The sequence below is a fragment of the Diceros bicornis genome, chromosome 4 (genome assembly GCF_020826845.1).
Source record: "Diceros bicornis minor isolate mBicDic1 chromosome 4, mDicBic1.mat.cur, whole genome shotgun sequence".
NCBI classification, from domain to species: Eukaryota; Metazoa; Chordata; class Mammalia; order Perissodactyla; family Rhinocerotidae; genus Diceros; species Diceros bicornis.
The window spans coordinates 99,495,010-99,512,343 of record NC_080743.1 but is presented as its reverse complement, the minus strand read 5'-3'; the positions used below and the strand labels follow the sequence as shown (position 1 = coordinate 99,512,343).

Sequence of the window (17,334 nt, the reverse complement as noted above, 5' to 3'; positions counted from 1 at the left end):
CTCTGGATCCAGCTTCCAGCCCATGAGCTGGAAGGGGAGGCCCCACTGGGCCCACCCTGGGTGCTCAGGAGCCTGGGTTCCCTCCTGTCTTCAGCTCTGGACTCACCAGGTAACCCACACTGTGCACTTCTGGCATTGGGATCCTCCTGTGTGGAGGACCCAGACCTGTCCTCATCCAGGGCCTTGGTTTCCTCTTCTGATGGCTCGATCCACCCATAAAAGAGCATAGGGACCCAGGCCTGGCCTGGCCTACTCCCTGGGGACAAGAGGACCAGATCCTTTTGGCAAGAATCAGGAACACTGAATTTCAGGGCCAGGAGGAAGAAGGGAGCGGCGGCGGCAGACAGCTCGGGTTTGACTCACGGAGCCTTTGGCTTCTGTCCGTGGTGCTATCCGGGCTCCTCCTCTCCTCTCTCTCCCATCCACCTCGGGTTAGCTTAGCACTCCCCCGCCTATGTCCCCCATCCCACCTCTCTTCCTGGCTCTAGAACAAAATTTTCCGTAGCCTACTGGAGGTCTCGCATGCCCCTCAGATGCCTAAAATTTAATCTGTCCAGAACCAACTCATAGCTTTGCTGGTAACTGATTTCTCTCCCTGTCTCTGCCCCACACTCCTAGTCACCCCCTGGGAAACCCCAGGGGTCTTCACCTCCTCCTTCCATCCAGTCTGTCCCTCTGGTTCTGCCTCCACAGTGTTGCAGATGTCAGGCCTCTCCTGTCTGTCCCCTGCCCTGCCCTACATTGGGTGTCCGTCACCTCTCACCTAGGTGCTGCAGGAGGTCACCAACCGGTTTCTGTCCTATTTCTTTCCCTCTGTGTACCCTGGATATGACTGCCAGGGGCATAGCGTTCTGGTATCTTCCTTCCTTTGCCTCTAGAGCAGAGCCCACGCTTGGTTCCTGCTCTTTATATAGCATCCAAAACCCTGCAGTAGCCGGCCTCAATCAAAGTATTGTATTTTTAACTTTCTTATAGCACTGAGCACTGTGGGTGAGGCATATAGAGATGGATAAAACATGGTCTCTGCCCTTAAAGACCTTAGGGCCCCGGCCACATTGTGCAACAGACCCTAGTTGTGCCCCTTCCCCATCCATGAAGTATTTGGATGGGGGCTGCTGGGCACAGGGACATCCAGGTGGAAGACACTCTGCATTTTCCCTGCAACCGCATGGCTGTCATCAGGACCTGGCAGCAGCCCCAAACAGGGAGGAGGCTGGCTCCCAGAATCAAAGAGTTTCGCCATGAATAGCTTACGTGGGGGCCGGGGGCAGGCTGACACTGACAGAGTTGCAGCAGCCACTGGGAGGGGTGGAGGAGACTAACTTAACCTCTGAAAAGCGGAGATTCCTGGAGCTGGAGGAGACTGTTAGGGGTCATTACAGCCATTCCCCTGTTTCCAAGCAGGCCTGCATGTAACCCACCGCAGGCAGGGGGAGGGAAGCTGTGCTCATTACCACCATCCTCCTCCAACCCATTCATCAGTCATTCCTTGTCTAGGGAGCTACACAACGTGATTCCAGCTGGTTGAATTCCTGCTATGTGTGGGGCTACAATCCTAGGTAAAAAAAAGTAGGAAGGGCTGCAGCAGGGCGCTGATGTAGGCCTGGCAGACCACACTGGCAGAATTCCTGTTGCTATCAGTCAGAAGGTTGGCACCTCCAATGGGTTAATATGTGAAACGGGTTAGCCAAGGGCGAGGCCCCACCCCACGTGTGTCCAACTCTGAGCACATGCTCTTCCCACTGCACACGTGGCATCTTGGGTGGGAGTCAAGTTTTGAAAGGCTCCAAATGAGCTCAAATCAGCCATCTCAAACTCTGGTGACCTGCCGTAGGAAGCTGTTTTGCTCATTCAGCCAATTTCCTGATGCTAAAATCCAGGCCATTTTTTCCTGTTCTGGTCTTGGGAAATCTGGGTCACCATGCTCTCTTGCCACCATTTCATCAACCTCCAATTCAGGAGCCCCTCCCTAGCCTCCTCATCTCTTGGCTCTCCCCCAGTGTGAAGAGTGGTGTTGGATGTGGATGACGAGCAGGAGCTGGGTCTGTAGGGCCCTACCTTGCAGTGGGGAGCGTGAGGCCAGTCTTCTTGTGGTGCAGAGCTGAGGTTAGGCGCGGTCCCTCTGTTCGCCGGAGCATGTGGAGGCAGTGGGCGAGTATAATCCCCACACTCACACTTGGTTGGGAAGGTGTGGGTTAGTGAGGAGAACGTGGGAGCTGGTGGATCTGGGGTGTTGAGGGAGCGTTTCCACTTGTAACCTGAATGCCTCTTTCTCTGTGTCCCCAAACACTGGCATGTCTTTCCTTCCTATCCCTCATTTTAATGGGCAAGGGACCACATCTTGTTCATCACTATGTCCCCAGCACATGGTAGGTGCTTAGTGCATATCTGATAAAGGAGGGGTGGGCCTGTAGCTTCTTTTCCGTAAGAGAGCCCTCAGAGGTAGCGGGGGCTCCCCAGGAGAGGACACGTGTGCAAGTGCTTTAGGGCAAGGTACGTGAAAGCTGATCTCAGGATTGTTTTAAAGGGAAGCTTGCTAAGATTCTGGATGCAGAATCAATGGATTTTTCCAGTAACTCTGAAAGAAAAATCTCACTGAGTGAGCAGAAAATGCAAGGACAATTTTCCAGACATAGAGCAGCCCCTCCGCCCCATCTGTGATTGCTCAGCTGTTGGCCCTGGAGGGGGAGGGCAAGCAGGGCCGGGTCACTAAGCAACCGGGCCCTGGCACCTGCTGGCAGGAGTTGGCATGGTCTTTCCTCAAGGGGGGCCTCCAGGAGGTTGGGGCAGAGGGGCCCATGTGAGGAGGTGGGAGAGCCTGCTGTGACAGGTCTCTTCTGTCTGCCATCCAGCTGTGGGGAGTGGCAGGTTGAGGGGGAAGGAACCAGCACACTTCTCATTTGTCTTACTTGCCCAGTTTAATTCTGAGCAAGTGAAGGTCCTGGTTTGGTGATCCCAGTAGTTTGAGCGTTCTCAGTGGGCCCAGGTGGAGTGGGCAGGGGTATGTTGCTCAGGGGCCCCAGGCCCTCAAGTGAGCCTGACACTGGGAGCCCAAGCCCTGAGCCTTCGCTCGGGGTGACCTCAGGAAGCATGCTCACCGCTCCAGGCTTTGCTTTCTCCTGTAAGATGGGAAGGTTTGCCCCTCCAGTGGAGAATACCTGCTAAAGAAGGGCCCAGCATTTGGTTGTGAGAACCCACGGAGAACTCCAGGCTTGGCATATAAAGGCCATTTCAAGAAATGCAGATGGGTGGGGAGGTGGGGTTCATGCTTGGGGTGAGTGGAGGTATAAGGCTCTGTTCATAGAACAGAGAAAGGGCAGGAGCTAGAGGTCTGCTGGAAAACGGTTAGAATGCATAATAATACTAGTTAATTATTGGGCCTTGATGTGTGTCGGGCACTGTTCTGAGTGCTTTACATGTATAGACTCATTTCATCCTCACAACAGCTATGTCTGGTTTCCATTGAACAGCGAGGAAACTGAGGCACAGAAGGGGTCACGTAATGTGTGCAGGGTCACACAGTAGTGGGGGAAGGGGCAGATCAGGATTTGGGCCCCAGTAGTCTAATGCAAGAGCTCCCAGCCCATAGGCTATACTGCCTCTCCTATAGCTCTTTCCAGAATTACCCAAGTAGTTGAAGCCCCAGCAGTGAGGCCAGAAGGTACGCACAAATGCAACCCCATGTCAGCGGCATTCGTCTTGCAGGCACTGAGGGCAGTGGACTTCGCCAGGCCATTCAGGAGAGAGAGGAAACCAAACATCCCTGCCCCTGAGCCGTTATGACACAGCGAGAGGACACACATGTGAGAAGACCCAGAGCTGCTTAATAACCAACTCAGAGCCGTTTCTGTATCACGAATGAGTCCCCAAGCTGGGGTGGGTGAGCAGGGCAGGCAGCACAGTGACGAGGGACACATGTGGGCTGGGGAAACTGAAGGCCGAGGTGGGGCTCCCAGGCAGAGGGCAGCAGAGAAGGACTGCACTCCCTCCAGCAGCAGCGCAGGCTGGTGTCCCAGCTGCTGCCTCAAGTCTCAAGCCACCCCTCTCCTCCTAGCACATTGGCAGTGGGGGTATGCTGGGAGCTGGGTGTTGGCTCCTGCATGACACTCACCACCTCTGAATTATCTGAATCATTTATGGCACAGAATGCCCTGTCCTATAGGGAGCTCCAGGCAGAGCTGGAGCCAGCACGTGGTGGGAGAAGGTGCTTCTGCAGCATGGCGCCCACGTCTTTGCAGCCTGGGAAAGGACCTGTAATTAAAACACACGAGCTGGACTTCTAAAGCCACCCCTCTCAAGACCTAGTGGTTCTGCTGGGCTTGACGCTCTGGCTCTCAGAGCACATGGCATTCTACGTGAAGCTGAGGAGCCCTTTGTTCAGAGCATTCTCACGCGGGGAAGTCCACCGTGTGCGAGTGAGGAAGCGACTTGGAGGTGGATGGACAGCTCTGACTTCAAGACTGTGCTGTGACTCTGTGGCCTGCAGAAGCAAGAAGAGACAGCGTTTCCCCAAACCTTCCTTTTACTATCACATCCATTTCTCTAGGGATGTGGGAGGTTGGAAAGCCAGACGTAGCTCCTTGACCGTGACCAGCCATGCCAGGAGGGAGGGAGAGCATCTGAAGCAGGTTGGGAAGTCCCCCTTCCTGAGTCTCCTAATGACTCAAGTTGCTTCAGAATGTGAGTGATTGGACCAGTTCATCTCGAGGCCCCTTCCAGGTCTCTGAGCCTAGGCTTCTTTGCCTCTGAGCCCCTCTCTGGAGAGCCCTCTGGGAAGCTGTCAGACCCTCACCCAGCCGCAGCAGCTCCTCTGAGCTGGGCTGGGCTGTCCAGATGGTGCCTAGTGTCTAGCCGTTTCTCAGTGCACCTTGCAGGAGAGCAACCTGTGCCTGGGAAAAGAGCCTGCTCCGGGAGGTCTTGGGATGAAGGGGCCGACTTGTTTAGAAGTGGGACTGACTTCTCAGTTGCTTGGAATATAGAAAGTAAGGGAAGCTCCCAGCTTTGTGGGAACCAGATGAAACCAGCTGGTTCCATGGCCTCCAGGTTCCCCTGCCCTTAGAGTCTTCTTTTTTTTTAATTGTAATAAAATATTTATATAACATAAAATTTACCATTTTAGCTATTTTTAAGTGTACTATTCTGTGCCATTAAGTATATTCACATTGTTGTGCAACCATCACCCCCATCCATCTCCAGAACTTTTTCATCTTCCCAAACTGAAACTCTGTCCCCATGAAACAATAACTCTGCTTCCTTCCACCCTGCCCCAGCCCCTACAACCACCATTCTGCTTTCTGTCTCTATGAATTTGACTACTCTAGGAACCTTCTATAAATGGAATCATACAGTGTTTGTCTTTTTGTGCCTGGCTTATTTCATTGAGCATAAGGTCTTCAGGGTTCATGCATGTGGTAGCATGTGTCAGAATTCCCTTCCTTTTTATGAATAGATGATATTCCATTGTATATGTAGACCACATTTTGTTTATCCATTCCTCATCCATCAATGGGTTGCTTCCACGTTTTGGCTGTTGTGAATAATACTGCTATGAACATGAGTGTATAATATCTGTTTGAATCCTTGCTTTCACTTATTTTGGGTATATACGCAGAAGTGGAATTGCTGGATCATATGGTAATTCTATGTTTAATTTTTTGAGGAATTGGCAAACTGTTCCATAACAGCTGCACCATTTTACATTCCCACTAGCAATGCCCAGGGGTTCCAGTTTCTCCACACCCTCACTAACACTTGTTATTTTCTGTGTTTTATTAATAGCCATCCTAATAGGTGTGAGGTGGGATCTCATTGTGGTGTTGATTCACCTTTCCCTGACGACTGTGATGCTGAGCATCTTTTCATGTGCTTCTTGGCCATTTGTGTGTCTTCTTTGGAGAAATGTCTATTCAAGCCCTTTGTTTTTTAATCAAGTTGTTTGCTTTTTGTTGTTGAGTTGTAGGGATTTTTTTTATGTATTCTGGATATCAATCCCTTATCAGATTTGCAATGGAATCCTCTTTAAATTGATTCTGAAAGCAGCCGAGTCCAGCATTAGGAGACTGGAGTCTGGACGGGATGTTAGGAGCCACTCACTCCCCCATCCACCTCATCCTTGATCCGCTCCTTAGTGCCCTGGTTCTGAACACGGGGATGGAAAAGTGCAGTGCTCGGCTTTGGGGTGCTCATGGTCTAGTGCAGGAGACGGGCTGGAGCACAGCTCATGCTGCTGTGCAGAGGATGGAACCAGTGCTGGAATAACTGAGGCAGCCGCTGATGCTGTTGGAAAGGCCACTGATTCTAGATAGAAGCGGGGGATTGAGGAAGGTATCCCCCAAAGACATGTCAGTTCCAGGGGAGGGGGGCAAATTGTCTCAGATGAGGAGGAGGACTTCTCAGGCCGAATGGTCAGACTGAGGGGTCGGGGGACTGGAAGGAGACTGACCTGGGAGAGGCTGGGTGAGGGTCCAGGGACCTAGATGGAAATCCAGGGAGGGAAACTAACCTGAAGAAAGACCTTCTCACACCCCAGAAACTCTTCAGGGCATGAGAAAATGCCCCAGGGGAAAATGTCTGTGGCCATCACAGTAGAATGAGTGTCACCCTGTTCTGCCTGGATTCACACTTTAGACCTCTGGGCTGAAGAGGGGGCTTCATGAAGGCCCAGGGGAGGGAGAACAGAAATGAAAGGGGTTTGCATTATCTACCCTCAGAAATAGTCAGTATAGCCTGCAGTAGAAATAGGAGTCGCCTCTGATTTCCAGTTGTTGTCTCAGAAGTAAATAGGATCAGTATACAATCCGAGTATTGGAACCTTTACTTTCCCTGTATTTGTTTCTGGGTTGTGTATGTGTGTGTGTCCGTGTGTGCGCACCTTACTGCTTCTCTGTGTTTATTCAGTCCATTAAGCAAATGTGCAGTGGGCCCTTGTGTGCCAGCACCATCCTGGGCGCTGCATCAGAGACAGGGCAGTCCTTGCTCTTGGGTATCCCACGTTCTGTGAGCTAGCCGCAGAGATGTGTGCTGATCTCCAGGGGCCGCCAGAGCATCTGTGTCCAGGCCACAGCCAGGCGGGGGTGGGGGGGCCAGGGAAACCTCCAGGGTAGAGTACACAGGTGCAGCTTTACAGACGACCGAAGAGCAGGCAGTGTCCTGGCGCCTGCAGTGGAGAGGAAAAGAGAGGGAGGCAGTCCATCTAGGCCTGAGAGGGGTCCCTGCGGCTGGGGTAACCAAATGTGCTGGTTTGCCTGGGACTGTCCTGAGTTTAGCATTGAAAGTCCTGCATCCCAAGGAAACTCTCAGGGCCAGCCCCGTGGCTTAGCGGTTAAGTGCGCGCGCTCAGCTGCTGGCGGCCTGGGTTCGGATCCCGGGCGCGCGCCGAGGCACCGCTTCTCCGGCCATGCTGAGGCCGCGTCCCACATACAGCAACTAGAAGGATGTGCAGCTATGACATACAACTATCTACTGGGGCTTTGGGGGGAAAATAAATAAATAAATAAAATCCAAGGAAACTCTCAGTCCCAGGCACACTGGGACAGTTGGTCACCCTACCTGGGTCTCAGGAGCTGAAAGCCCCGCCAGTTATCTATGAGATGCAGTTGGTGTATAGTGTCAGGGGCCCACAATATTTTAGGGGCTCACAAAAATGTTTTAATTTCTTTTAAAATCAGGAGAAAAAGATGAACTTATAGGTTGAAGAAAGTATTTTAATTTATAATGTTAGTATATTTGTCTTTATAGCAATGCTATCATAAAATATAATTTCCAATAGTTTTTTATGGAGGAAAGACAAAAGTGCTTAGGATGCACAGAGTCATAACGTGGCCCTGGCTGGAAGGCCTTTCAGGGATCAAGGTTAAGGCAGGAGGACTCCCGTATTGGGTCGGTCCCACCAACCTAGCTTTCCTTTGTCCCGCCAGACAAATGACTACTGAGGGTGGAGATGGTCATGGTGGTGGTGCACCAGCTGCCGTTTATTGAGTGCTTACTGTGTACTTACATTGCGCTAAGCACTTCCAGATGTGCAATCTCATTTCGTCTCCACAACAAATGTATAAAGAAGGCCTTGTTATCTGCATTTCACAGACAAAGAAATCTGAGCCTCAGTGAGACTAACTTGTCCACCTTCACAGAAGACCAAGGGATGGCCAGCAAAAGCCACCCTGTGGCGGGATGTGCAGGCACTGTGGTCTGGTGGTGAAGAGCAGGGGGTCTGGGTAATAACACACCTCCCACACTAAATTATTTCAGGGATTAAATGAGGTTGTGACCATGAAGCCCTGAAAGCAGTGCCTGGCTCCTCGCGCTCTTTGTTGGAGGTGGGGCTTGAACCTAAGTCGCTGTAGCTCCCAGGTGGCAGAGCTCCCCACCTCCTGCGTGGGGCTCCTCTTCCCAGTTCCTGAGTTACCCCAGACGACGTGCTTCTGCTTGTAGACTGAATGGCCCCCTGAAAGAGTGAGGAACACTGTGTCCAGGCTCCAGGACATGCTGGCAGCCCAGGGAGTCTGCTGGCATCACACCCATACGCCCGGAGCTGGTCTGGCTGCCTTGAAAGCTGCTCGGGCTGTCCCGATCGTGCCGTGCTTGTCCTGGTGTTTCACAGCATGTGTATCTCTGCCTTCCCTCCTCAGATAACCTGTGGGCTCCCGAGGACAGGGACCACCCCCCACTGGTTTCGTGTCCCAAGGGGCCTTTCACAGCCCTCAACCCATAGGCAATTCAATCAGTTACTGTTGACTGACTGTCTGTATTGACCATCTGCTCTACTTTTTTGTCTTTGGAGACTTCACTCTCTGAGTTTCTCAAATCCCCTCCCTCCCTCACTCCTTCTCTACATCCCCCCAAAGCAGCTCAAATTCCACGTGGTTCTGCTTGTACAGATGGCTCCAAGAAGCCCCTTCCTTCCTTCCTCTGCTAGGAATAAGCTGTTGGAGAACACAGGGTGGGAGTTTCTGATCCTTTTATTTCTGGGACATTGGACAGCTCCGTAGAGAGCCCTGTGGGAATCAACCCCTTCACTGCCGTGGATGTGTTCCAGAACACAGGCCCTTCGGGACCTGGGATGGGGCCCTGTGGTGAGGCCTCATGGGGCTTCCTCTTTCCCATCTGGTTGGGGACATCGCAAGGGACCCATGAGCCTTGAACGTGGTCTGGGCATTGAGCAGGGCGTTCCAGACCCAGCCCAGGCTGATGGGTATCTGCCCCTTTCCTTCAGAGGTTCCTGTTTAGGACAGGCCTACCAGAAAGACCAGTGTTTGGGGTCAGCCCAGCTGGTGGGCAGCAGGATGGGTGGAAGGTGTCTGCAGATGGTCATTCTCATGCAGTAGATGCTTGAGGCTCTCCTCCCTGACATAGGCCTGGAGACACTTTGCACCCAAGGAGCAAAAGAGTTGCTGCTGACAGATTTTCTAAGAGCTAAGAAAGAGGAAATGTGGAAAGGCTCATGGTGAATGGCTTCCCGGGTAGTTTTTGTTTTGTTTTCTTGAATTGTATAAGTTAAGAAGGTGGAGACCTACTTGCACTTGCCTAATGTGGGGTCTTGCAGATGCTGTAGAGAAAGCCAGTGGCGGGTAATGAGAGAAGTAAAGTTGCAGAGGCGAGAAACGTTCTTCATGCTGTTTAGACCAGTTATTACTGCCGCAGTTCAGACACCCCTGCCGTCCTCTTAGAGGCCCCCAGCCCCACACCCAGTTCTCTGAAATAGAAGAGGAAGCAGTGATGAAAGGAACCATCCTATCTTATATGTAAAATCTTAGAACTGCGAAGGGGCCTTAGAGCTTCTCTGGTCTCACTTCATGATTCCACAGATGAGGAAACTGAGGCCCGAGAGGGGAAGTGACTTGCCAGAGGTCATAGGTCATTTGATGGTCTTGCATTCTTTCTCACCAGGAAACTGCAAAGCGCTGAGCCACAAGGCTGGCTTCCAGCCAAAGCCCGCACCCCCATGCACCCTGCACCTTCTTAGCATTGGCCCCTTGGGGTACAGGTGAGTGTGAGGTGCTCCTGGACCTGACTAGTGTCCCTGGCTGGGCTCTGGGCTGGGTGTCACCCAGGCTACTCTGCCCTCTCTCTACCACCCAATCAACAGGTATTTATCTGACACCTCCTTGGAGGTCAGCCCAGTGCTCGGCCAGGCCCCGCAGCGGGTGCAAAAGGAGCACAATCATCAGACATCGTGTCTGCCTCCCTCCAGGCAGCGTCTGACTGGGGAGATGGGACTAACACATGTGAAACAATAATTCAACAATAAAAGGCAGCATATAAGTAGATGCTAAATGTAGCCACCCAGGCTATGAAAGCAACTCCCTAGGTCCTTGCAGTAGCAGATTTAACATTAGCAAGTAGCTGCAGAGGTCCATGGCACGTGGTAATTTCCAGCTTTGCTATGACAGGAATATGAGGCTTTGGGGCCATGAGGCTGGTGTTGGGGAGTGAGTTCCTGAGCCAGTGAGTGAGCCTAGCTGCCCACCTGCATCTCTTCCTCAACCAGCTTGTTACCTCCTCTTTGGAGAAGGGAGAACTCCAATGAAGCGATAGAGCCTTTGTCTACTTGTGAAACATGTCCGTGAAGTGAGAAAGAAGTTACAAAAGGCCCATCAACTGGTGGTGCAAGGAAATCCACAGGAACACATGGCTCTTGACAAAACTGTGATTCAAGAGAAAGATAGGGACCAGTACAAACCTGCATATACCCTTCCCGTTTGGGAATTAAAATGTCAAGGATCTACTATATTAAGAGAGCAGAGAATGAGGAGATTGTTGTGGGCCAGAGAAATTTCACTGGGAAACTACACAGAGAAGCTGGAACTAGGGGAGATGGGGGCTGTGTATTCCAGGCAGGAGAAACTGCACAAACAACGGTGTAGAGCAGAGGTGGGCAAACTACTGCCTGGGGCCAGACTCCATAAATAAAGTTTTATTGAAACGCACTCATCCTATGGCTGCTTTGTGCTACAGTGGTAGAGTTGGATAGTTGCAACAGGGACTGTATGGCCTGCAAAGCCTAAAATATTCACAACTTGGCCCTTTACAGAAAAAGCTTGCCAGCCACTAGTGTGGAGAAAGGAATGAACAAACTCTATGGTGTGTAGGCCAATCCAGAATAAGTGCTCCAGGAAAGTGAGACATCAGGTTGGCTCACAGGGTAGGCCTTTGTGTACCTGGAATGATAGTAACATTACAAGCCTTTGGATGCATTTGATAATTTCCAAAACAGTTTCGTACCCATTATCTCATTTGGTTTTACCTTCGCATCAATCCTATGAGGCAATATAAATTATAATATATATAAATTTTATCCCAAATTTATAGATGAAGAAAATGAGGCTTAAAGAGGTTATCTGACTATCTCAAGATGACTTAGTAATGGGGTCAGAACCCCAACACATGCTTATGTTCATCCCACAGGCATTGCCTGGGCCTCTGCTGTGTGCCAGGCTGGAGCTAGGCTCTGGATGGTGTGGTGGACAAGGCAGGCAGAGGTGCTTCTCTCACAGAGCTTGGTCCAAATAGAAATCCAAATGCACTGTAATTTCTAGGAGAAAGTGAGATTTTTTTTTTCCCCTGTAGGCAATGGAGGGGCCATGAAGGTTCTTGAGCCAGTAATTATTATCTGCTTCATGCTTGGTGCCACCGGGCATAGAGAAGAAATAAAAATGTGGTGTGAGTCATTAAGGAGCTCAGTCGAGTTGGGAAGAAAACTCAAGATGGATGGTCTGCTTGGAGGTTAATATAAGTGGATGCATATTTAAGTGCCTGATAGTATAGTGCTAGCTTTAGATGTGGGTTAGCTTTAACCTTGCTGGGGCTCAGTTTCCTCATTTGTGAAATGGGCATCATAATAATCCATTCCTCATAAACTTGTGGTGAGGATGAAATGAGCTAACACAGGCTAAGAGGGTAGAAGAGTGCCTAGCACATCACCAGCCAGTAAGGAACACTAAGGACCATCATCACCATCATTGAGGGCCGGGGTTGTCAGAGAAGCCTTGGCAGAGGAAGGGACTTCAGGTGGGCAGACGGGAGTGGTACGATGAAAGCAGTGGGAGGAAGAAGAGGCTGACAAGTTTAAAAAGAGGGAGAGTGAAATTTTTGGCAAAATGAGGTTTCTGTGATGTAGGTCAAGAAAAAAATGGGCATGAGTGTATCTCATGTGCCAGAATGTACCTGATTCTCCTTAGCCCACTCCTCTCCCTGGAGGCCCTCATTGCTGGTGCTTTCCTGTGCCGCCCTGGGGATTCTAGAAACCACAGGGTTCGCTCAGAGCCTCTTCTTCCTGGAGCGTTGGGCCACTCACCAGTGACTAAAAGGAAGACTTTACATATGTCATTGATTAGAATGCAGAATTAGCCAGTGTTTGGGTTTTTTTCTTAAAATAAAATAAAGTAAAATTCAGTTTAGGGTAAATCTGCTCGGAGATAGGCCCCAGACTGCAAGGGGATGGTCCTCTTTATTTTGTTGTTATGGGTATTTTTACAGAGAAGTTTGAGGGTCACTCTCTCAGGGGGGCATCTCTGCTCTGACCCCTGGCACTGAGCCTCTGCACGTGGCTGTACCCCCGTAACCTCGAGAGCTAACAGAGGACACAGCCCTCTCCAGGGCTTAGGACATATGAACACAAACCTATTTTTCACCAGCGCCCTGGATGCGCCGGGTGCAGTGGGAACAGCTAAACCATCTGCCACCAATGCCAGGGGCTTAGTCAGAGCAGATGACCTCCACACCAGATGCAGAGATGTGTAACCCCAGGAGAGATACCTCACTGGCTGGTGCCTGTGTGTGTTAAAGCACAGCAGAGTGAGTCTCCATTCTGTCTCCATCCTGGGCAACCCCCAGAGACAGAACTCTATCTGCTTGGTTTCTGGCTTTGTACCTGTGGATGTGACAAATCTTTCACTTTGAGTACTTGAGAATCTGGCAGGTGAATAGAAAATGGGGTCTTTGCCTGTTCCTCTGAAGATTACTATAGTATTGATCTTGTTCACACAGCAGATACAGCCTTTGAGGTGAACCTTTGGGGCGGTGGAGATCTGTGTGTGCCAAAGTATTAACTGCAGCTGCATGGGGGCCCTCAAGGTCTGAGGCGTCTATACCTGTTCTTCTCAAACACTGCTGTACATTAGAGCCACCTGGGAGATTTTTAAAATCCCTATGCCCAGGCTGCACCCCAGACAATTAAATCAGAATCTCCAGGATGGGGTCCAGGCGCTGTATTTCTAAAGATCCCGCAGGTGATTCCACGTGCAGCCGAGTTTAGGAACCACTGGTCTAGATTCTGTGCCATCCCTTGGATGGGAAAGGATTAGTGGGCTCGCGTGGCTGTGGCTGGCTGGCTGGCTGGCTTACTTTGGGAGATGACTCATTCAGTCTGTGGTCAGATCGTGTCTGCCAGATCTGGTGGGGGCAGCAGCCACCCAGCCCGGGTGCTGACATCCTGGGGTGTGAGATTCGGTGCGTTGGCCACACAGGGCTCCTGCACTCCTAGACGGGGTGGTGAGGTCAGGATGGCTGTCTTCTGCGTCAGTCCCGGAAAGGGTGCCCGCGGCCACTTGCGTCACTTCCCTAGGTTTGTGGTGGGAAAGGGGGAGAATAGAGGGTTGTCCGCTGGAGGAAAGGGGAACAGGAAGAAGAAATCTTAGGTTAGGGCAGCTCTGACTCTTGCTGTATTCAAAGCCAGGCCTGGAACTCTGGCCTTTGAATGACATAGCTGCCTTTTCGTGCAGGAAAATGGCTGTAGCTCAGTTGGAAACTATGAGAGGAGATCTTCCAGGAGCTTCTAGAGTTTTCTTTCCATCATTTAACTTTTTTTTTAGATACTTATGAGAAAGCTATTAACTCCTGAGGAACAGCAGCCTGCGTGCTTCAGGGGCCGACAGAATGGAGCGTGTAATAGTAATTAGACACTGGTCTTTCTGATTGGAAGTGCCCAGAGGACAGGCAGGACTGGGCCATGGCCAGGCGCATCTGGGCCCATAGAGATGTGCCCAGCAGGGTTGGGGTTGGGGCCAGGGTCTACAGGAACTGACCTAGGGAAGGGACAAGGAATGAGAAGCTCTAGTGCGAAGGTCCCTGGATTAATGAAGCAACAGTGAATGAAGACAGTCTGTGAGGCTCACACTGCTTGCTGCTCACCTCAAGCAAACAGGAGATGTCCTGGGTAGTGCTTCCCCATGGGTGGTCTTCGATGGAATCAAGGTCCAGTTCCAGAGACCTGAGTGGCCATGTAGGAAAAGGGTGGGCCCTGCATCCGAGCAGCTGCATGTCGCTCCAGAAGTTAGAAGTTCCTCCTCGCCATCTTTGCAGGTGACACTGTGCCCCTGGATCCTGAAGCCGCTGGGCCTGACCCACTGATCAGATACACCTTGACTGAATGTTTCACAGGTTGCGTAATTTGTAGGCCTTGGTTTAACATCAGCTTGTCCCAGCCGTGTGACACGGAATTTCAGTGAGCATCATGTGAGTGGCAGAAGCGGCCGTCCTGGGGAGGCCACATGGTGAACTGAGAAGAACATGGGCTCCAGACTTAGATGGACTCGGTTCCAGGCCCTACTCAGATGCCTACTAGCAGTGGAAGCACAGGCATACTTCTTAACCTCTCTGAGCCTCAGATATGTAATCTGTAAAATAGGAATAACATACATAGTGTGTAAGAGAAGGTATGTGAAGGTACCTAGCCAGTGCTGCTGTTATCAGGCTCCCTGAGGAAGGGCACAGAGGGGGCAGACAGACCAGGGGAAGATGCCATGATGGGAGAGGGGTGTCGGCTCATCTCTGTGCTGAGGGGTGGGAGGCCACACCAGCTCCCCTTGGCAGCCACACAGCTGACATTTTATCAGCTCTGTGGGATTGGAAAGGGGGAGGAGGAAGTGAAGGCATCCTGCTGCGTGTGGCGTGTCTCCCAGGCTCTCTGAAGGGAGGACAGCTGGGCGGGCTGTTGTGGGTGCCCTGTGTGTTCAGCTAGGTGGTGGTGTGATGGCAGGGCGGCTGTGAAATTCCCCGCCCAAATGAGACATGCACAGGACGGTGTTGGATGGTGTCAGGGAGGCAGCCCAGAGAAGTTGCCCCGCCTCTCTGGGCCCGTTGCCTCGTTAGCCAGAGGAGAATTCTGACCCACTCTGCGTCCACTAGATTTCTGGGATTGGGCAAATTCTGGGTGGGTTTTGACCGACCAATTATTCCCCCAAACTATGGCTCCTGCACTCCCAGCCACACACAGACAGCATGAAGACAAAACTGGGAATGTGGGTGCAGTGAACTTGAGAGAAATCCAGGGAATTGACCGAGGGACAGAGTTACTGAGACCCCAGAATTCACCCTTGAACCATGCCCCTGCCCGCAGTGTGAAGGACATTGATGTCCATCCCCTCAGCTTTGTTCTGCCCTTCGCCTTCCCTGGGGGGAGAGGGGCACCAGGGGAGTGTAGAGGAGAATAAATCGTGAGGTCGTGGGAAGAACGCGACAGGACAGGCCTGGAACTTCCTTTCTGTTCTGCAAGTACTGACTGTAGGGCTTTAGGCAAGTTACTGAACTCCTCTTAGTCTCGGTTGTCTCACCCATAAAATGTGGGTAGTAAACTCTGTCTCGCCGACTTTTGGTTCGTGAGGATTAAATGAGATAATCCATGTCAAGTCCTTGGCCCAGAGGAGGTGCTAAGGAAATGGTGCTGTCCATGAGGCCCAGCCTCAATTATTAGAAGGCTGCAGCCCCCTGCCCCCACCAGTCCACTCATTCATTTGACAAATATATATTTACGTCTTATTTTGTTCGAGGCACCGTGGCCAGTGACAGGGGCCTGAGCTGACGTGCACGTGCCCCAGGTGCTCTGGGTCTGGGAGAGTTGCTGTTGTTCCCCTCAGCACACACTAGGACCACCTGTACGTTCCTCTCTCAGCCCCAGTGTTACTTCCTTGAGGAGAGGGACCACGGCTTGCATTTTGTTTTACATCTCCCTTAGCATCTAAATGCATGTTTTCCATAGCAACCCTCTGTAAGCAAACCCAGCTCTGCAGACTGGCCAGAGTCATAGTCAGTGCCTGTGTGCGGGCTCTTTCACGCGGGTCTTGCAACAAGCCCAAGAGTTAGGCATTGCTCCCATTGCACAGGTGAGGAGACTGAGGCTTAGGGAGATTTGAGTTACTTCCCTGGGGGGCCGGCTAGGCAGTGGCACAGCTGGGATTTGACCTCTGGTTGTTCTCAGCCTGAGTCCGGTGCAGTTCATTTCACTGCGTGGGGCTCATGCTCACCGATGCTTGGTCAGAGCGGCCTTTGGCAGGGCATGGTCCTTCCCTACGTCATCCTGAGAACCATCGTACAGCCACCCTCACTTCTGTGTCTGTTCCAGAATGTCTGTAAACCCGCGGAGGACACGCGGCCCCCGCCCACGCTGCAGGAGATCAGGCAGAAGATCGAGAGCTACAACAGCCGGGAGAATGACTGCCTGAGCATGAAGCTGGTGAGCAGCGGCCCCCGCTCCCCGCCACCCTCCCCCCCGCCCCGCTCCTCTGCTCGCCCCTGCATTCTGGGGCTGCCCCCTGAGGTGCCTCCCCTTTCCTCAGGCTTCTGGAGGCCTCAGGGCTGTGGAAGGCTGACTGCCTGGGTGGCCAGGTCACCCCGTGCTTTAAGGAAATAAGATCCAGGTCCAGTCTCTGGCTCTTTTGCCTCTTCACCAGTGACTTTGGGAAACTTCGTAACTTCTTGGAGCTTCAATGTAAAATAGAGATATTAGTGCCCATTTGTCAGAACTCTTGTGGGAATCAAATGATACACAGGACCAGGGGCCCAGCGTTGGCCCCCAGGAAGCCCTCAACAAGGGGAGTTCGCAGCCCCTCCTCCTCCCCTTCTTGGTTGTTGCGCAGTCACAGCGTGTGTCTGGGGAGCCTCCTTAGATTGTCCAGAGCTCAGAGAGGGGAGGCCACCGACTTTGTGCCAGGTTCAGAAAGGCCATCTTCAGTGGGGCAGGGAGGAGAAGGTAGAAGAACCCTGCCCCCTGCTGGTGGCTGGCGGCAACTGGCTCTTTAGGGCTCCAGCCAGAGGGGGCACCAGAAAATCCGGTGGCAGATGGGCCCAGGTTTAGGTCTTGCAGGCTGCAGGTTTTTGGAAGGAGATGCAGGAGGAAATCCAGTGGGCTGGTTCTCCGAGGACCTTATAACAGAGCCTTCCTGCTCCTCCCTGGTTTACAGGGGCAAACTAGAGAGGCCACTCCAGACCCTGCCTCTTAGAGTGGGGACTCACCAAAGGCCATCAGCATCTGCCTGGTGGCCGGGGATTCGGGGCTGGCAGCCCGCACCCCTTGGGAGGGAAGGCTCCAGCAGCCCCAGGGGTCCTCTCTGGTAGCAGATA

General features: G+C 52.0%; 1 protein-coding gene across 2 annotated transcripts in view; it reads left to right on the top strand.

Annotated features, from left to right (window-relative positions):
- Positions 1 to 17,334, top strand: part of RASSF5 (Ras association domain family member 5) — a 67,764-nt gene that overhangs the window by 45,354 nt on the left and 5,076 nt on the right. For both annotated transcript variants that reach the window (XM_058540186.1, XM_058540187.1), the window contains one exon: positions 16,337 to 16,447. In XM_058540186.1, coding sequence (XP_058396169.1) covers positions 16,337 to 16,447 — 111 coding nt within the window. The remainder of the gene's footprint in view (positions 1 to 16,336; positions 16,448 to 17,334) is intronic.